The 21,208-nt window shown below is 42.9% G+C and overlaps 1 protein-coding gene across 3 annotated transcripts in view; it reads left to right on the plus strand.

Annotated features, from left to right (window-relative positions):
- Positions 1-21,208, plus strand: part of HDAC1 (histone deacetylase 1) — a 40,320-nt gene that overhangs the window by 121 nt on the left and 18,991 nt on the right. For all 3 annotated transcript variants that reach the window (XM_060018275.1, XM_060018293.1, XM_060018283.1), the window contains exon 2: positions 6,503-6,615. In XM_060018275.1, the coding sequence (XP_059874258.1) occupies positions 6,503-6,615 (113 nt within the window). The remainder of the gene's footprint in view (positions 1-6,502; positions 6,616-21,208) is intronic.

A 21,208-nucleotide genomic window follows, 5' to 3' on the forward strand; every position in this document is an offset into this window, starting at 1 on the left:
TGAGCACAGTCCTCGCGCCGGGGTAGGGGGCGGGGCCGGGCTAGGCGGCATCTGGGAGAGGGAGCCGAGGAGATCTGAGGGGGAAGGCTGAGGCATTGGGGAAAGACTGAGGGAGGAGGCTGAGAGAAGGAGGCTGAGAGAAGGAGGTCGAGGCTGAGGGCGGAGTTTGAAAAAAGGTGGTCGGGGCTGAGGGAGGAGGCTAAGAGGAAAGGAGGTGGAGCCTGAGGGAGGAGGCTAAGGGGAAGGAGGTCGAGGCTGAGAGGGGATGCTGAGGGAGGAGTCCGAGGCTGAGAGGGTCGCCTGGGGAAGCCTGAGGTCACTTTGGAGGGGACTTCTGAAGTCTGATGTGGAGTTTGCGGCGGCCTCCTAGAGGGGAGGCAGAGTTCGAGGGGGGAGGCAGTATCTGGTGGAGAAGGTTGCAGGGTTACATGTTACTGCTGAGAATCCGAAGGTCTCTCACTGCCCCTTTCCTTCCTCATCTCTTCTGGTGAGAGGCCATCAGAGCTCACCACCTAGAGGTCACCAGCATCCCTCCCCATCTCCCAGCGGGCCCTGCAGTTGCTGCTGGGAAATGGAACCCCTGAGGTTGGAAGGAGAAGGATGCAACTTGTTAGAACAAACTTTTTCGTTGAACAGAGATCTGTGGAGCAGCAGCTTCCTCTGTTCTAGGTAGCATTTAGGGGCTGGGGCCATGGGAAGATCAAAGCACTTGCCACCTTCCTCTCAGTCCGGAGGAGCAGGTAGACAATGACAAAGAATTGCTCTCCACTATCAGGCTGGGAGGAAGGACAGCTCAGAGTGTTCTGGGAGCACAGAGAAGAAGCACCCGCCCAGCCTGAGGAGTCAGGCAAGGAGGTGCCGTCTCAGTTAGGACCTGAAGAACAGGAGTTATTAGCCAGGCCCAGGCAGGGCAAAGATAACAGCAAGTTGAGAGGTAAGAGAAAGGACAGCACGTTTGAAAAACGGCAGGTCTATGTGCAGAACGGTGGAGGCATAGATTTGAGGGCACAGTGTTAGAAGGTAGAGAGCAGGGGTGAGAGAAAGGTTGCAAGTGATGAGGCTGGAGAAGTAAATGGGGACCAGGTCATGAAGGGCTGGGCATACCACCCTAAGGAAGTTGGACTTTATTCTGAGGGCACTTGTGAATCATTGAAGTTGTATGCAGGTTAGTGACATCATCAGATTTATACCTTGGAACTGTCACTCTGGGACAGAAATTAAACGCATGAATGGAGAAGTAAGGAAGAAGACAAGGATTCCAAGTTTCTGGTTTGGGCAGTTTGATGCTGAGTGTTTGTAGAAGGCAGGGTCAGTTAATAACTTTGGGTTTTGTTTTATTTATTTATTTACTTATTTGGCTGCTTTGGGTCTTCGTTGCTGTGTGCCAGCTTTCTTGAGTTGCGGTGAGCGGGGGCTACTCTTCGTTCGGTGCACGGGCTTCTCACTGCGGTGGCTTCATCTGCTGCGGGGCTCGGGCTCTGGGCGCGGGCTCAGTAGTTGTGGCTCGCGGGCTCTAGAGCGCAGGCTCAGGAGTTGTGGCTCGGGGGCTTGGTTGCTCCGCTGCATGTGGGATCTTTCAGGACCAGGGCTCGAGCCTTTGTCCTCTGCATTGGTAGGCGGATTCTTAACCGCTGCGCCACCAGGGAAGTTCCGGGTTTTTTTGTTTTTTTCCGGTACGCGGGCCTCTCACTGTTGTGGCCTCTCCCGTTGCGGAGCACAGGCTCCGGATGCACAGGCTCAGCGGCCATGGCTCACGGGCCCAGCCGCTCCGCGGCGTGTGGGATCTTCCCGGACCGGGGCAGGAACCCGTGTCCCCTGCATCGGCACGCGGACTCCCAACCACTGCGCCACCAGAGAAGCCCCGGGTTTTGTTTTTTGAAGAAATATTTGTTGAGATGTCTGGGGGATATCCAAGTAGAGGTGTCCAGTAGGCAGTTGGCCATTCAGGTCTGCAGTTTAGAAGACAAACAAGAAGATAGAGATTTTTGGTGATTGTCAGAATACATACATACAGGTGATAATTTTATTTATAGGAGAGGATGCAGTCACCCTCGCATCCCATGTAAGAAGTTGTATAGGGTGAAAAGAGAAGAGGGTCCAGGGCGGAATTCTAAGGAAGTGGACTGAGAAAAAGTCTAGTGTTCTTCATGCTCTGCACTCTCTTGCCATAGCATTTGTCACTGTGTATTGGAATTGCCCATTTACTTGTTCATACTTCTTAAAGACAGTAAGGTCCTTAGGGAAAGGGATCATGTTTTGTCTACCTTTGTATGCTCAGTCCCCAAAACAGTGCCTAGCTCATAGTAGGCACATATTTTCTCAAGAAATACTTGTTGATTAAATGAATAAAGATACAAAGGGAACGACCAGAGATGTAAGTGAACCAAAAAGTGTTGGGTTACAGTAGCCAAAAGAGGGAGGGAGTGGCCAAGTGTTGGCAACAGCTGTTTCCTGTGCAGGGTTTGGAACTGAAGCTGAATTGCAGTAGATTGAAGAATGAATGGATGGGTTAAGAGGAGACATTAGGTTGAACTTTTTTTATTTTTATATATTATTTTTGGCAGTGCTGCGCAGCATGCGGGATCTTAGTTCCCTGACCAGGGATCGAACCCGTGCCCCCTGCAGTGGAAGCACAGAGTCCTAACCATTGGACTGCCAGAGAAGTCCCTAGGCTGATCTTTTAAAGGAAGCTTGTTGGGACAGAGAGAGAGGGTTGTTGATAAAGGGGAGATGTAGTGGCTGAGAGTTGAGTATATGCAAATTCTTAAGGAAAATAGCCAGATATTGGAGAGAGGGGCTAGTAATGATGGAGATCCCTGAGAAGAGACCAGGTGAGATGGAAACCAGAGCACAGGTAGGGACACTAGTCTTGCAAGGGGAAGTTCCTCCGGGACAGAGAGGTTAAGTGGCAAGGAAAAGTTCAGAGATAGGTAAGTTTGAAGGGGAAATGATGGGGAGAAAGTGGAGGGAGTTTTCAAGATGAGGTAAGAGAATATTCCTTTTCCTGAGAGTGGGGGAGGGCAGTTGGTAGAGTAGGAATCTTGAAGAGAGATAGCTGTTATGAAAGAGGGAGCCAGGAAAAAAATTGGAAGGATTGCTGGACAGTGGTGAGGGCCCATTTGAGGCTGGCGTCTGACTCTGTAGCCTTATCAGTTTGCACAGTTTTGTGATCTCTACACTCTCAGTTTAAAAAGAGAAAAAGTGGAAAGACATCAGTCTTTAGAGAAGGGAGATTTCTTACTTTTTGAGAAACTACTTGTGAGTTTTGCAGTGAGGTCACTAGTTTGGGGCTCAGATTTGTCTCTACCACTCAGAAGCTTTGAAGTATTGGGCAAGTCATTTTACCTTACCGGGCCTCAGGTCACTCCCCTATAAAGCTGAGAAACTATAAGAACAGTGCAAAAAGCTCTTTTTAAAAAAGTTTTAAAAAGTTTAAAAAAGCTGGATTGGTTCCACGACCCCAGTGCAAATATCAAAAGGATGCTCAGATTCCTTACATAAAATTGCATAGTATAGTAGGCCTTCCTTAGCCAGGGTTAGTGGATGGGGATGGCCAATTCTATATAAAAAGCATTCTTTCTTTCTTTTTTTTTTTTTTTTGCGGTAAGTGGGCCTCTCACTGTTGTGGCCTCTCCTGTTGCGGGGCACAGACTCCGGACGCACAGGCTCAGCGGCCATGGCTCATGGGCCCAGCCGCTCCATGGCATGTGGGATCTTCCCGGACGGGGGCAGGAACCCATGTACGCTGCATTTGCAGACGGACTCTTAACCACTGTGCCACCAGCGAAGCCCAAAAAGCATTATTTCTTTTTAAAGTCTCTCAGCAACCTGATTAAAAACTGTTAAGGAAAATGGTATCTTTGGACCCCACCCTCAGGTACTCCCTTAGCTTTCTACATAAGTTATCTTAGTTCCCCAGGTCTAAACTTTGGCTGGAGCCAGAGATATGGGTAAGCAGGAAGCCAGTTATATCACATAGTAATGACCTTGCGACTCCTGACTGCCCACAAATTGGGTCTGCATCTGGATGTCTCTGCCAATGCCTTGAGAACCTGTTCTACCCCCCCCCACCGCCCCCCATGGCTGATAAGGTTGTCTGAGGAGCCCTGGGAACAAACTCTTCTGCCTGCCTTCCCTGCTACTGCGTCTCAAAGTCTGTGTCTGTATGGGACAATGGTCCCTCTTGAATGCCACTACATGCTGTGCTCTGGCTTGTGGCTCTGGTTGAGAGCACAGGCCTCACTAAGATTAAGAGAAGAGGATGGAAGGACATTAGGTGAAAACTAAGGGAATCTAAATAAAGTATGGACTTTTAGTTAATGATAATGTATCAATATTGCTTCATTAATTGTAACAAATACTTTTTATTTTACTAATGTAAAATGTTAGTAGTGGGGAAATAGTAGTGTAGTATCTAAGAATTCTGTACTTCTTTGCAATTTTTCTGTAAATCTAAAATTGTTCTAAAAAATAAAGTTTATTTAAAAAGAGAGAGAAGAGGATGAGATCCTAAATATCCAACTGTTTAGAAGCTTCCCATTATCCCAGGCCCTGTCTGTGCCAAAGAGAATTGGAGTGGCTTGGATGCTGTTGGTGGCATTCCCCACAGTGCGTTGTTCCCTGGAATGAAGCCTGTTTCTGGCACTACCAAATCAATGATTAAGAGGTTGGGGCCTTTTTTTCACTGGTGCTGAAAGATCTGCCTCATCCTGATGGACTTCCAAGGAGAGAACTTTGGGTGTGCAATTCACGTGATTTTGAAATATTGTTCCAGGAACTTTCTACCAAGTAGACTCACAGAGCCCTTTAGATTAAGTGCGAACTGAAGCAGGTACCTGGGAAACCCAATGTAGTTTTTAGCATTCCGGATTCGGAGTTAGCAGGGTTGACTCCCAGATCATTCATTAGCTGTGTGATCTTGAGCAGGCACATAACTTCTCTGAGTCTCACCTCAGTTCCTTGAATCTTTATTGAGCCTCTATGATGTACAGGGCATATTTGTCCTTGCCTTCAAGGAGCTAGTCTTGTAGACATAAAATAGATATGTAAATAATTTAGATACAAAACAAAATTACATGCCATATATAAATTGCATGCAGAGGAAAAGACCATTTATTCTGATCAAGACTATGGTTGGAGCTTGAGCTGGGCTTTGTAGTATGAGGATCATCAGAGAAGGAATGACATTCCAGGTCAGAGGGACAGTCTGAACAAAGGATACTTTGGTGTGAAGATGAATGCCATGTTCAGGAAGCTGGTAATAATCTAGTGCATTTATAGCAGAGATTGGCAAACTTTCTGTAAAGAGCCAGATAGTAAATATTTTAGGCTTTGTGTACCATATGGGTGGGTCTCTGTAGTAACTATTTAACTACTCAACTCTGCCATTATAATGTGAAAGTAGTCATAGATAATATATAAACTAATGGGCATCGTTGTGTGCCATAACATCTTATTTACAAAAAACAGGCAGCTAGGGCTTCCCTGGTGGCGCAGCGGTTGAGAGTCCCCCTGCCGATGCAGGGGACACGGGTTCGTACCCCGGTCCGGGCCTGTGAGCCATGGCCGCTGAGCCTGCGCGTAGGGGAGTCGCAAGGGGAGAGGCCACAGCAGTGAGAGGCCTGCATACCGCAAAAAAAAAAAGAGGGGGGGGAGGGAGGGAGGGAGGGAGAGAGAGAGAGAGAGTGTGTGTGTGTGTGTGTGTGTGTGTGTGTGTGCGCGTGCTGGGGCAAGGTGGTGGTGGTAGGAAGTTGGAAAAGTAGATTAAGAAACTCCTTTAATGCCAGGCTACTGAAGTTGTTCTTTATTCTTTATCCTGTAGGGGATGGGGAACCGTTAAGGATTTTTGAGTAGGCGAGTGATGTTATCAAAGCTGTATATTAGGAAAATAACTGGTAACAGTGTGGCAGATAGTTTGAATTGAAGGCAGAGGGACCAATTAGAAGGTTATTGCTATAGATGAATCAAGAGATGGTGAGTTTAGTCTTCTTATAGATAAACTGGGAATAATACTCCCTATCCTAACTATTTTACAGGGTTTTTGTGAGAATCCAGTAGGAAAATGAATGCGAATGTACGTTGACACCATAAAGTGTCATGATGTGCAAGAGGTGAACTGTGACTTACAGTAATTCTAAGTAATGATGGTTATTTTTCTGTTGTGGGAATGAATTCCTTGGAGATACAGTGAGGTGAGTCACCTCACTCGCTACTGTTCCCCAGTAGATTTGGAATGACCTCCTCACACTATCCTAGTGCCTGTAGGCTCCAGGGGAAAAAACTGGGCTAGACAGACATCCTTAAATGCTCATCTCACCAAGGTCCCCTGCTTTTTGTTTGTTTTTTCTTTTGGAGTTACCCTTCCTTGAGGTGGGAGAGAATCTTGGAGTCTAGGATGAACCAGAAAGAGAGTTTGCCTAGAAATTTGTTGTAAATATTCATGGGTTCTCCTGGAAGTGTATGTCTAACTGTGTCACTGAAACTGTCACTCTTTCTTCTTCAGGGGATGTTGGAAATTACTATTATGGACAAGGCCACCCAATGAAGCCTCACCGAATCCGCATGACTCACAATTTGCTCCTTAACTATGGTCTTTACCGAAAGATGGAAATCTATGTGAGTTACTGGGAGCGTCACCCCTCCCTAACCTCGTCAGCTCTGGTTCCCCATATGTCACTCATTATCTCATTTTTTCAACTACTCATTTATCAAATGTGTTGAGTGACTGTTACATGGCAGACACTGTAAATGATAGAGATTCTCTGTTTTTAAGGAGCTCACTCTAGTGCTGGTGACTAACATGTACACAAATAAATTGTACAGTGTGTAAGTGCAACAATGAAACAATGTATAAGATGCAGAGATAATAAGGTGTGAAGGTGGAAGGGAGCCTTGGAATGTTCTCTAGAGGTGATATCTGAGCAGTGTTTTAAAGGTTGAATAGAATTTAGCCTGGAGTTCAGGAGGGGACTGGCATTCTAGGCTGAGGAAAGAACATACACAAAAAGGCAGAGAGGTAAGAACAATATGGTGTGTTTGGGGAAAATATAAGTAGTTCAGTGTGCAGGTATTGTAGTATAAAGTTCACAGGTGTGAGAGAGGGGAGCTAGAGCTGGAGAGGTCAGCAAGGATTGGATGTACTAAGCAACTCTGTGGCACCAGGGTCAAAAAATCCAATGGCTGGAGAAGAAAAAAAAAAAAAAAGAGTGATTGGAACTGTGTTGAACTAGATGCCAAGTCTCTAGTTACTAGAGAGTATGGACTGTCTAACATCTTGACTCAGCTCCATCTGATGACTTTTGCCCCATCTATCAGTTTTTAAAGAGAAGCCAGAACTCTAGATTATTATGTAAAATCTCCCAGGTTTAAAATACTGGCCCAAGTTTGTTTGTTTTAAATGTGTGCAAACAAAAGCACATGAGCATATCTGTGGACCAAATTTGGTCCAGAGGTTCCCAATCTGAACCTCTTCTGGAAGCTGTGAAGAGCAGGTGAAGTATTTTAGTTATTTATTATTATTTATTTAATTTATTTATTTTTGGCTGTGTTGGGTCGTCGTTGCTGCGCACGGGCTTTCTCTAGTTGCGGTGAGCGGGGGCTACTCTTCGTCGTGGGGCGCAGGCTTCTCATTGCAGTGGCTTCTGTTGTTGGGGAGCACAGGCTCTAGGCTCGCAGGCTTCAGTAGTTGTGGCACACGGGCTCAGTAGTTGTGGCTCGCGGACTCCAGAGTGCAGGCTCAGTAGTTGTGGTGCACGAGCTTAGTTGCTCTGCGGCATGTGGGACCTTCCCGGACCAGGGCTTGAACTCGTGTCTCCTGCATTGGCAGGTGGATTCTTAACCACTGCACCACCAAGGAGGTTCCACAAGTGAAGTATTTTAAATGAGAGATAGGAACAGGCATGCATTTTAGAAGCAGGGAGGCCAGTTAGGAGGCTGTCACAAGGGTCCAAATGAGAAAATAAAGAGGGGCTGGAGGCCTATGTTGTCTTTTTTTTTTTTTTTAATTAATTTATTTATTTTTGACTGCATTGGGTCTTCATTGCTGCGCGAGGGCTTTCTCTAGTTGCAGTGAGCAGGGGCTACTCTTCGTTGCAGTGCGTGGGCATCTTGTTGCAGTGGCTTCTGTTGTTGCAGAGCACAGGCTCTAGGCACGTGGGCTTCAGTAGTTGTGGCACGTGGGCTTCAGTAGTTGTGGCGCACGGGCATTGCTCTGCAGCATGTGGGATCTTCCCGGACCAGGGCTCGAACCCGTGTCCCCTGCATTGGCAGGCGGATTCTTAACTACTGCGCCACCAGGGAAGCCCCCTATGTTGTCTTACAGTTAGAGCATAAGAGTCTTGTTAAAAGTCTGTGCTGACAGCTTAAGTAACCTAGCAACAGCAGTATCCTTCCTCACCATTCCAGAGACTGAAAGGAGATAAGTCTCTGTCCCAGATGGCTGTGTCATGTCTCTAGAGCCACTGGAGGAGGCAGCTGGGGAAGCAAGGAAGGAAGGTAGATAGAGGAGCAGACGGATCTTGGAACTAGAGAGCATTTTCAGGTGTGAAGGGCATCTGGGAATGAAAAACATAAAAGGTAGCAGAGGTTTCCAGGAACTCTAGGGAGCAGACTAGCATTTAGATAAAGAGACATTACCTGAATGTGGAATAGTAAGCATCAAGGCCTTATGGCGCTTCCTGTTGCACACCTACACCATGCTGACCTGGCCTCAGCTTGCCTCCTTTCCTGCCACTCCCCTCCTCAGAACCTCTCCAAGTCAGCCAGATCAGATTCTGCCTTTTTCCACCCCATCCTGATTGGGAGGATTATTTACTCTGTCCAGTTATATCTTACTCATTTTCAAGTGTTACCTTAAGCACTCTCTTTTTCATTTAACAGATTTTTGTTGAGTACTTGTCATACCCCAGGGACTATATCAACCTCCATGAATGATATTGAGGTATTAAGAAATGGATCCTGGGCTTCCCTGGTGGCGCAGTGGTTAAGAATCCGCCTGCTAGTGCAGGGGACACGGGTTCAAGCCCTGGTCTGGGAAGATCCCATATGCCACAACTACTGAGCCTGCGCTCTAGAGCCCACAAGCCACAACTACTGAAGCTCATGTGCCTAGAGCCTGTGCTCCACAACAAGAGAAGCCACTGCAATGAGAAGCCCGCGCAACCGCAATGTAAAGTAGCCTCCCCAGCCCCCCCTCCCTCCAAGGGGCGAAGAAACAAAGACCAAAGGCAGCCAAAAATAAATAATAAATTAATAAATTAAGAAAAAAAAAAAGAAATGGATCCTGGGACGCCTCTGGCGGTCCACTGGTTAAGACTCCAGGCTTCCAATGCAAGAGGCAAGGGTTCTATCCCTGGTCGGGGAACTAAGATCCCACGTGTCACACGGCACGGCCAAGGAAAAAAAAAAATATATATATATTTATATATATTTTTGAAATTTATTTATGGCTGTGTTGGGTCTTCGTTACTGTGCATGAGCTTTCTCTAGTTGCGGCGAGCGGGGGCAACTCTTTGTTGTGGTGTGCGGGCTTCTCATTGCAGTGGCTTCTCTTATTGTGGAGCACGGGCTCTAGGCACGCGGGCTTCAGTAGTTGCAGCATGCAGGCCCTAGGGCATGCGGGCTTCAGTAGTTGTGGCGCGTGGGCTCTAGGGTATGTGGCCCTCAGTAGTTGTGGTGCACGGGCTCAGTAGTTGTGGCTCAGAGGCTCTAGAGTGCAGACTCAGTAGTTTTGGCCCATGGGCTTAGTTGCTCCACGGCATGTGGTATCTTCCTGGACCAGGGCTTGAGCCCATGTCCCCTGCATTGGCAGGCAGGTTCTTAACCACTGCACCACTAGGGAAGTCCCCCAAGAAAATATTAAAAAAAAAAAAAATTGATCCTATCTTTAAGTGAGAAGAAAAATTAACTAACATTTATTGGTGATTGCTAGGTACCAAGCCAGAGCTACTTGTTATTTCCTTAATGTTTACAGCAACCCTAATTTGGATCACTCTCCATTGTCCTCACCCCACACTCTATTTTTTATTAAAGAGGAAAACTCGTCCTAGAAGCTTTCTAACAGATTTCCCCTTAAATCTCCTTGGGTCATTTGCTGTCCTTAGACCATTCACCAGCAATTTGATTCTTGGGGCTGGGTACACGCAACCAAATTGAGATCTCTTAACAAGAAAGAAGGGAAAGAATGGCTCTTTGGGAAGCAACCAACAGCTATCATAGGAGATAATAGAGATGATTGGAGATTACTTCATCTGTGTGGTATGCTTATTGTAAACTTCTAAAGCAAAACCCTAGTATAATCTCTTTCTGAAATCTCTAGACCTCCTTCTCTTTCATGTGATCTTTTTCCTTCTCTGGCTGTCTTTATTGAATATGAATCGTTAGTCCTCTTCCCCTCAGCAGTATTTCTTTGCATTCATCCCTTCTTTCTTCTCCTTTCTCTGGGCTATGATTCTAGCATCCCTTTCCCAAAGCACAAAGAGAGCCATTTATTTTAGTGTCTGTCCTGAAATTAATGGCTTTTTTTTTTTTTTTTTTTTTTGCGGTACCCCGGCCTCTCACTGTTGTGGCCTCTCCCGTTGCGGAGCACAGGCTCCGGACGCGCAGGCTCAGCGGCCATGGCTCACGGGCCCAGCCGCTCCGCGGCATGTGGGATCTTCCTGGACCGGGGCACGAACCCATGTCCCCTGCATCAGCAGGCGGACTCTCAACCACTGCGCCACCAGGGAAGCCCAATTAATGGCTTTTGAGAGTCAGTCTTGAAAGAAGTTCCCTAGACTGCTCATAGAAGTTTCTGTACCTGAAGGAGACACGTTGAAGTTTTTTTCACACAATTTCACCCTCTTTGGTTCCTTCTCCAATTCTGTCTCTACACGTCTAATTAATCTGTCCCAGAATCTAAATCTTCACTTTTCATCCAGGCATCTTCCTATTTACATAATAAAAATCCTGCTCTCTTCCTTGCCTTGGATGCTAATTTTGTATAGTCCCAGTCTTCTTATTCATTGCCTTCTGTTCTTTTTTTAATGTTTTTATAAAATATTGAATAGATATGAAAGAATTTTTATAAAATATATGTAGGGTATAAAGAATCACATTATTATTATTATTATTTTTAAATAAATTTATTTATTTTATTTATTTATTTTTGGCTGCATTGGGTCTTTGCTGCTGCACGCAGGCCCTCTCTAGTTGCGACAAGCGGGGGCCACTCTTCATTGCGGTACACGGGCCTCTCACTGCAGCGGCCTCTCCCGTTGCGGAGCACGGGATCCAGGCGCACGGGCTTCAGCAGTTGTGGCACGCGGGCTTCAGTAGTTGTGGCGCATGGGCCTAGCTACTCCGCGGCATGTGGGATCTTCCCGGACCAGGGCTCGAACCCGCGTCCCCTGCATTGGCAGGCGGACTCCCAACCACTGTGCCACCAGGGAAGCCCCACATTATTATTAATACCACCTAGTTTAAGAAAAGGAGTATTTCCATGACTGCTAAAGCTCCTGTATGCCCTTCCCTGATCCTGTCTTCTTCCCAGAGTTAACCTCTGCCGTGAACTTGGGATTTATTATTTGCTCGCTTGTCTTTATAAATTTACCATTATGTAGTCTTTTTTCTTTTTAAAATATTTATTTATTTATCTTATTTGGCTGTGCTGCGTCTTAGTTGCGTTACTCAGGGTCTTTAGTTGCGGCATGTGGGATTTGGTAATACGGGATCTAGTTCCCTGACCAGGGATCAAACCTGGGCCCCCTGCATTGGAAGTGTGGGGTCCTAACTGCTGGACCACCAGGGAAGTCCCTACCCGTATGTATTCTTAAATAGTACATGTTTTACATGTTTGAATGTTACATAAGTGGAGCCATACAGTATTATATGACTTGCCTTTTTTGCTCAACATGTTCCTAAAAGTCATTCATGTTGATACATGTAGCTGTATTTATTTTCACTGTATTTCATTGAAAGAGTATACTACAAGTTGTCTATTTATTATTATTGGTGGGCATTTGGTTTGTTTCTAGTTTTGAGCTGCTACAAACACTGCTGCTGTGAACATTCTTGAGCATGTTTCTTGGATGCATATATGCTACAGTTTCAGAAGGGGATGTACTAGGAGTAAAATTGCTGGGTCAGGACATTGGTACACAGTCACCCTTATAAATAATGCCAAAATGGTTTCCAGTTGCCACCAGTGTAGACGAATTACAGTTGCTCCAAGTCCTTGCCAACACTTGATTTTGTTATATTTAAATTTTTTTGCCAGTTTATGTTTCGCTTGTTACTGGTGAGGTTGAGGATCTTTTTACAGGTTTCCCTATTGAAGTTCCTATTCAAGCCTTCTGCCCATTTTTCTTTTTGATTGTATGATTATTGTTTTGTTTCTCTTTTAATTGGACCTTGGATACACAGAATTGGGTTAATCATTATCCTTGGCTTATAAGCATCTAAAGAAGGTTCATGCTTGGTCTTCTTTTTAAAAATGTTATTTTATTGTTTATTCATTCATTTTACTTAAATATTTTAATAATGCTGTGAACTTCCATATTCCTACAACCCAATCACTCTTCTAAATTTCGTGTTTATCATTCTCTTGCTTATCATATTTTTATGTTTATCATGTATGTACGTGCCTAAACAAGTTATAGTAATTATTTACTTGTGTTTGAATTCTTTAAAAAAGGTATCATGCTACATGTAGTCTTTGGGGACTTGCTTATCTCTCACAATATTATAACTACTAAAATCCATCCACCTTGTTGCATGTAGCTATAATTCTTTAATTTTTCTCTGCTGAATAATATTTCATGATGTCAGTATACTGCAATTTATCCATTCTCCTGTGGTCTTAATTTGTATCTAGGTTTTCAATGTTAGGACCAGTATTACTATGAATATTCTTGTACATGTCTGTTAGTGCATATAGGCAAAATTTTCTTATGGCTCTTTCTCTGGGAGTGGAATTGCTGGACTGTAGAATATGTGCATATTAAATGCCAAGTTGGTTTTCAGTGTGGTTGAATGAACTGGCAATATATAAGAGATACCGTGATTCACATCCTCTCCTACACTTAGAATCAGACTTTAAATTTTACTAATCAAATGGGTGTAAAAAAAACAATATGTAATTATGGTCTCGATTTGCATTTTGCTAGTGACCAGTGAAACTGAGCATCTGTTTATATGTTTATTAGCCATTTGTATGTCCTCTGCTGTGAAATGTATTTTCATGTCTTTTGCCCATTTTCCTCTTGGGTTGTTTGACTTTCTTTTTCTTAACAATTTGTAGTAGTTCTTTTTTTTTTTTTTTTTTGCGGTACGCGGGCCTCTCACCGTTGTGGCTTCTCCCGTTGCGGAGCACAGGCTCAGCGGCCATGGCTCACGGGGCCAGCCGCTCCGCGGCATGTGGGATCTTCCCGGACCGGGGCACGAACTCGTGTCCCCTGCGTCGGCAGGCGGACTCTCAACCACTGCGCCACCAGGGAAGCCCTGTAGTAGTTCTTTATATATTCTGGTATATATAGTTCATCGTCAGTATATTGCTGTAAGTATTTTCTACTTTGGTTTTGTTTTTTCAATCTAATGTATCTTTAGTGAACAGAGATTGTTAATTTTTTAAAAAAATTTATTCGTTTATTTATTTTTGGCTGTGTTGGGTCTTCGTTGCTGCGCAGGCTTTCTCTGGTTGTGGAGAGGGGGTTACCCTTCGTTATGGTGTGCAAGCTTCTCATTGAGGTTGCTACTCTTGTTGCAGAGCTCGGGCTCTAGGCCCGTGGGCTTCAGTGGTTGTGGCACGTGGGCTCAGTAGTTGTGGCTCACGGGCTCTAGAGTGCGGGCTTAGTAGTTGTGGTGCACAGGCCTAGTTGCTCTGCGGCATGTGGGATTTTCCCGGAGCAGGGCTCGAACCTGTGTCCCCTGCATTGGCAGGCAGATTCTTAATCACTGCGCCATCAGGGAAGTCCCGAGATTCTTAATTTTAACATAGTCATATTTGTTGTTTCTTTTATAAGTGCTTTTTATGTCTTAATAAATCCTTCCCAACCCTTAAAGTATGATCCTATATTAATCTTTTAAAATCTTTATAGGTTTCCCTTTCACATATAGGTATGTACTGTATTTGGAATTGATTTTGTAATATGGTTTGTTATGTATCTCTTTTTTTTTGGCTGCACTGCACAGCATGCGGGATCTTAGTTCCTCGACCAGGAGTGCCACCTGCAGTGAAAGCGTGGAGTCCTAACTACTGGACTGCCAGGGAGTTCCCTAAAATGATTTGAAGTAGGGAATCCACTGAAACTTTTTCCCCCATATTGTCCCAGCTGATTGGTTGAAAAGTCTGTTTTCTCCCCGCTAAGTGCCACCACTTTTGTGTCTGAAATGTCCGTATTTATTCATTTATTCCACAAATACTTATTAAGCACCTACTTAGTGCCAGGTACTATGTTTGAGTCTGTTTCTGGGCTCTCTGTTCTCTTGACTTGGTCTGTTTATTGCCCTATATGCCATTGCCACAGTGGCTTAATTATAATAGCTTTTTATGAAGTCTTGGTATCTAGTATTAAGTCCTCCCACTTTGTTGTTCTTTAAAAGAAAAAAAGTGACTAGTTCCTTGCGCTTTGTACTTTTGTATAAATTTTAGAATTAACTCATCAAGTGCTACAAATAAATCTACTAGGATTTTTGTTGAAATTTCAATGACTCTGTGCCTCAGCTTAGGGAAAATGGGAAAATTGATATCTTGAGAATATTAAGTCTTTGAATCCATGAACATGGTATATCACCATTTATTTAGGTCTTTAATGAATTGATTTGCACCGGGTCTTAGTTGGAGCACGTGGCCTCCTTAGTTGTGGCATGTGAACTCTCAGTTGTGGCATGCATGTGGGATCTAGTTCCCCGACCAGGGATCGAACCCAGGCCCCCTGCACTGGGAGCGCGGAGCCTTATCCACTGTGTCACGAGGGAAGTCCCTATTTAGTTCTTTTTAAATGTCTCACATAAAGATTTCCTTTAGCTTCTTTATTATGAAATATAACACATGCACAGAAAAGTGCATAAAACAAATATGCGGTTTAACAAATTGATATAAAGTAAACATACATGTAAACACAAACTAGTTCAAGAAATAGAACATTGCCAGTACCTCAGAAACCTACATATGTCCCTTCCTGATCACAGCCTCTTCTCTTCCCCCAGAGGTAACTAGAATCCTGACTTTTCTGTTAATCCTTCCTTGCTCTTCATCATAATTTAATTACCTAATTACCCATCCCTAAATAATATAGTTTAATTTTGCTGAACTTGATATAAATGGAATTATACAATATACATTTTTGTGTGTAGCTGATTCATATTAATTGCTGTGTACTATTTAATTGTAGAATATACTATATTTATCCATTCCACTGTTGATGGGCAGTTGAGATTTTGGCTATCAATATAAAGTTTTGTAATTTTCTCTATAAAGCTGATGTACATCTTTTATTAGATTTTTTCCAAGTACTTCATTTCTTTAATGCTATCATAAATTGTATCTTCTGAATTTTTTATTTTTTAATTGCTTACTGGTGTATAGAAATTCAGTGCTGTTCTTTTTTATTTAAACTTATTTCCAAGGTCCCTGAGGATCTGATTCTGCTATTAGTTGTTTCTATGGGCTCTTACCTCTGGTGCTTTGTTTCCTTGTGTGTTTTGTGATTTTTGATTGTGAGGTCATATTTCTTGGAACTTTGTGGCCTGGGATAAAGATGGGTTCTTAGGGTGAGATTTGCGTTTACTTTGTAAAAGAGGCAGCTTTTGAGGTGGGCTTTGTCCTTCAGAGATTTAGGATACGGATGAATTTCAAATAGTAGGAAGGCTTGATTACAGTCACTGTGGTGGGAAGCTCTGTAGGTCTTGTTGCAGAAGAGTTGTTTGTCTGGAGTATAATATTATGAAAGAGGGTAGGGGGAGAATTAGATTGGAAAAGGAACCTTGCAAAGTTCCTTGATTACTATGTTAGTCTTTAGAATCTTTTCTTTTGTCCTGAATGTTCTAGAGGAGGGCATTGACTTTTTCAAAGATTTCTGTGACACCGTTATGGAAGATGGATTGGAACAGGGTAAGGCTGGATATAAATGGAACCAATTAGGTAACCAAAAAATAATCCAAATGAGAGTTAATTTATTATGACAACAGATTTTTATTGAGTACTTACTAAGTGCTGGGCATCTGTGCACAAGCCGCGTGGGATCTCAGTTCCCCATCCAGGGATTGAACCTGGGCCATGGCAGTAAAAACCCAGAATCCTAACCACTAAGCCACCTGTGAACTCCCCTGTGCTATTTTCTTAGAATAAAGATAGACCTGCTCCTGGCCTCCCGGAGTAGAGCAAGCAAGCACAATTTCTTTGCAGTTTGAATGACAAGAGAAGTACAGGGTTCTCAGGGGAGCACTTCAGAGAGTTACTTAACTGAGACTCTGGGGGTCAAGGACAGCTTTCTGGGGAAATTAACTTTTCAGTTGCAACTTAAAGATTGAATAGAGGGTGTGAAGAGAACTGTATTCTAGGCCGTAGTATATGCAAAGGCCTAAAGATGGGAGAGGATTCCCTTAGAGAATTGCTAGTAAAATTGTGCTCAGTAGATTGGTACAATTAATTCATGAGATAAATTCAACCCCTCAAACATTTTTGTTTAACCCATAAAGTATTTTTTAATTTAATTTTATTTCTTTATACAGCAGGTTCTTATTAGTTATTCACATTATACATATTAGCGTATATATGTCAATCCCAATCTCCCAATTCATCCCACCACCACCATTCCCCCATGCCACTTTCCCCCCTTGGTGTCCATACATTTGTTCTCTACATCTGTGTCTCTATTTCTGCCCTGCAAACCAGTTCATCTGTACCATTTTTCTAGGTTCCACATATATGCGTCAATATACGATACTTGTTTTTCTTTCTGACTTATTTCACTCTGTATGACAGTCTCTGGATCCAGCCCCGTCTCTACAAATGACCCAATTTCATTCCTTTTTATGGCTGAGTAATACTCCGTTGTATATATGTACCACATCTTCTTTATCCATTCGTCTGTCGATGGGCATTTAGGTTGCTTCCATGACCTGGCTATTGCAAATAGTTCTGCAATGAACATTGGGGTGCATGTGTTTTATTGAATTATGGTTTTCTCTGGGTATATGCCCAGTAATGGGATTGCTGGGCCATCTGGTAATTCTGGTAATTCTAGAAATCTAGAATTCTAGAAATCTGGTAATTCTATTTTTAGTTTTTTAAAGAACCTCCATACTGTCCTCCATAGTGGCTGTATCAATTTACATTCCCACCGACAGTGCAAGAGGGTTCCCTTTTCTCCACACCCTCTCCAGCATTTGTTGTTTGTAGATTTTCTGATGATGCCCATTCTAACCGGTGCAAGGTGATACCTCATTGTAGTTTTTATTTGCGTTTCTCTAATAATTAGTGATGTTGAGCAGCTTTTCATGTGCTTCTTCTCTCTTCTTTGGGGAAGTGTCTATTTAGGTCTTCTGCCCATTTTTGGATTGAGTTGTTTGTTTTTTTAATATTGAGCTGCATGAACTGTTTATATATTTTGGAGATTAATCCTTTGTCCTTTGATTTGTTTGCAAATATTTTCTCCCAGTCTGAGGGTTGTCGTTTTTTTGTTTTGTTTTTTTGCCGTAGGCGGGCCTCTCACTGTTGTGGCCTCTTGCGTTGTGGAGCACAGGCTCCGGACGCGCAGGCTCAGTGGCCATGGCTCACAGGCTTAGCCGCTCCACAGCATGTGGGATCTTCCCGGACCGGGGCATGAACCCATGTCCCCTGCATCGGCAGGCGGACTCTCAACCTCTGTGCCACCAGGGAAGCCCCCTGAGGGTTGTCTTTTCGTCTTGTTTATAGTTTCCTTTGCTGTGCAAAAGCTTTTAAGTTTCATTAGGTCCCATTTGTTTATTTTTGATTTTTATTTCCATTTCTCTAGGAGGTGGGTCAAAAAAGATCTCACCATGATTTATGTCAAAGAGTGTTCTTCCTATGTTTTCCTCTAAGAGTTTTATAGTGTCCAGTCTTACATTTAGGTCTCTAATCCATTTTGAGTTTATTTTTGCGTATGGTGTTAGGGAGTGTTCTAGTTTCATTCTTTTACATGTAGCTGTCCAGTTTTCCCAGCACCACTTATTGAAGAGACTCTCTTTTCTCCATTGTATATCCTTGCCTCCTTTGTTATACATTAGTTGACCATAGGTGCGTGGGTTTATCTCTGGGCTTTCTATCCTGTTCCATTAATCTATATTTCTGTTCTTGTGCCAGTACCATATTGTCTTGATTACTGTAGCTTTTTTTAAAATTTATTTATTTTTGGCTGCGTTGGGTCTTCATTGCTGTGCGTGGGCTTTCTCTAGTTGTGGCGAGCGGGGGCTATTCTTCGTTTCAGCGCGCAGGCTTCTCATTGCAGTGGCTTCTCTTGTTGCGGAACACAGGCTCCAGGCACGTGGGCTCAGTAGTTGTGGCTCATGGGCTGTAGAGCGCAAGCTCAGTAGTTGGGGCACACGGGCTTAGTTGCTCCGCGGCATGTGGAATCTTCCCAGACCAGGGCTTGAACCCGTGTCTCCTGCATTGGCAGGTGGATTCTTAACCACTGCGCCACCAGGGAAGCCCCGATTACTGTAGCTTTGCAGTATAGTCTAAAGTCAGGGAGTCTGATTCCTCCAGCTCCGTTTTTTTCCCTCAAGACTGCTTTGGCTATTCGGGGTCTTTTGTGGCTCCATACAAATTTTAAGATTTTATGTTCTAGTTCTGTAAAAAATGCCACTGGTAATTTGATAGGGATTGCATTGAATCTGCAGGTTGCTTTGGGTAGTATAGTCATCTTCACAATATTGATTCTTCCAATCCAAGAACATGGTATATCTCTCCACCTGTTTTTGTCATCTTTGATTTCTTTCATCAGTGTCTTAACAGTTTTCTGCGTACAGGTCTTTTATCTCCCTAGGTAGGTTTATTCCTAGGTATTTTATTCTTTTTTTTGCAGTGGTAAATGGGAGTGGTTCCTTAATTTCTCTTTCAGATTTTTCATCATTAGTGCATAAGAATGCAAGAGATTTCTGTGCATTAATTTTGTATCCTGCAGCTTTGCCAAATTCATTGATCAGCTCTAGTAGTTTTCTGGTGGCATGTTTAGGATTCTCTATGTATAGTATCACGTCATCTGCAAACAGTGGCAGTTTTACTTCTTCTTTTCCAGTTTGTATTCCTTTTATTTCTATTTCTTCTCTGATTGCCGTGGCTAGGACTTCCAAAACTATGTTGAATAATAGTGGCGAGAGTGGACATCCTTGTCCTTTTCCTGATCTTAGAGGAAATGCTTTCAGTTTTTCACAATTGAGAATGATGTTTACCGTGGGTTTGTCGTATATGGCCTTTTTTATGCTGAGGTAGGTTCCCTCTATGCCCACTTTCTGGAGAGTTTTTATCATAAATGGGTGTTGAAATTTGTCAGAAGCTTTTTCTGCATCTATTGAGGTGATAATATGGTTTTTCTTCTTCAGTTTGTTAATGTGGTGCATCACATTGGTTAATTGGCATACATTGAAGAATCCTTGCATCCCTGGGATAAATCCCACTTGATCATGGTGTATGATCCTTTTAATCTGTTGTTGGATTCTGTTTGCTAGTATTGTGTTTAGGATTTTTGCATCTATTTTCAACAGTGATATTGGTCTGTAATTTTCTTTTTTTGTACTATCTTTGTCTGGTTTTGGTATCAGGGTAATGGTGGCCTCATAGAATGAGTTTGGGAGTGTTCCTTCCTCTGCAATTTTTTGGAAGAGTTTGAGAAGGATGGGTGTTAGCTCTTCTCTAAATGTTTGACAGAATTCACCTGTGAAGCCATCTGGTCCTGGACTTTTGTTTGTTGGAAGACTTTTAATCAGAGTTTCAATTTCATTACTTGTGATTGGTCTGTTCATATTTTCTGTTTCTTCCTGGTTCAGTCTTGGAAGGTTATACCTTTCTAAGAATTTGTCTGTTTCTTCCAAGTTGTCCATTTTATTGTCATAGAGTTGCTTGTAGTACTGTCTTAGGTTGCTTTGTATTTCTGCAGTGTCTGTTGTAACTTTTCCTTTTTTATTTCTAATTTTATTGATCTGAGTCCTCTCCCTCTTTTTCTTGATGAGTCTGGCTAATGGTCTATCAATTTTGCTTATCTTCTGAAATAACCAGCTTTTAGTTTTATTGATCTTTGCTATTGTTTTCTTTGTTTCTATTTCATTTATTTCTACTCTGATCTTTATGATTTCTTTCCTTCTGCTAACTGGGTTTTGTTTGTTCTTCTTTCTCTAGTCCTTTTAGGTGTAAGGTTAGATTTTTTATTTGAGATGTTTGCTATCTCTTGAGGTAGGATTGTATTGCTATAAACTTCCCTCTTAGAACTGCTTTTGCTGCATCCCATAGGTTTTGGATCATTGTATTTTCATTGTCATTTGTTTCTAGGTATTTTTTGATTTCCTCTTTGATTTCTTCAGTGATCTCTTGGTATTTAGTAATGTATTGTTTAGCCTCCGTCTGTTTTTGTTTTTTATGTTTTTTTTCCCTTAATTGATTTCTAATCTCATAGCGTTGTGGTCAGAAAAGATGCTTGATATGATCTCAGTTTTCTTACATTTACTGAGACTCGATTTGTGACCCAAGATGTGATCAATCCTGGAGAATGTTCCGTGTGCACTTGAGAAGAAAGTGTAATCTGCTGTTTTTGGATGCAGTATCCTATAAATATCAATTAAATCTATCTGGTCTATTGTGTCATTTAAAGCTCTTGTTTCCTTATTAATTTTCTGTTTGGATGATCTGTCCATTGGTGTAAGTGAGGTGTTAAAGTCCCCCACTATTATTGTGTTATTGTCGATTTCCTTTTATAGCTGTTAGCAGTTGCCTTTTGTATTGAGGTGCTCCTATGTTGGGTGCATATATATTTATAATTGTTATATCTTCTTGGATTGATCCCTTGATCATTATGTAGTGTCCTTCCTTGTCTCTTGTAACATTCTTTATTTTAAAGTCTATTTTATCTGATATGAGTATTGCTCCTCCAGCTGTCTTTTTTTATTATTATTTATGCATTTTAATTTATTTATTTTTGGTTGTGTTGGGTATTCATTGCTGCACATGGGCTTTCTCTAGTGGCGAGCGGGGGCCACCCTTCGTTTTGGTGCCCAGGCT

This window comes from Delphinus delphis, chromosome 1 (assembly GCF_949987515.2).
Source record: "Delphinus delphis chromosome 1, mDelDel1.2, whole genome shotgun sequence".
Lineage (NCBI taxonomy): Eukaryota > Metazoa > Chordata > Mammalia > Artiodactyla > Delphinidae > Delphinus > Delphinus delphis.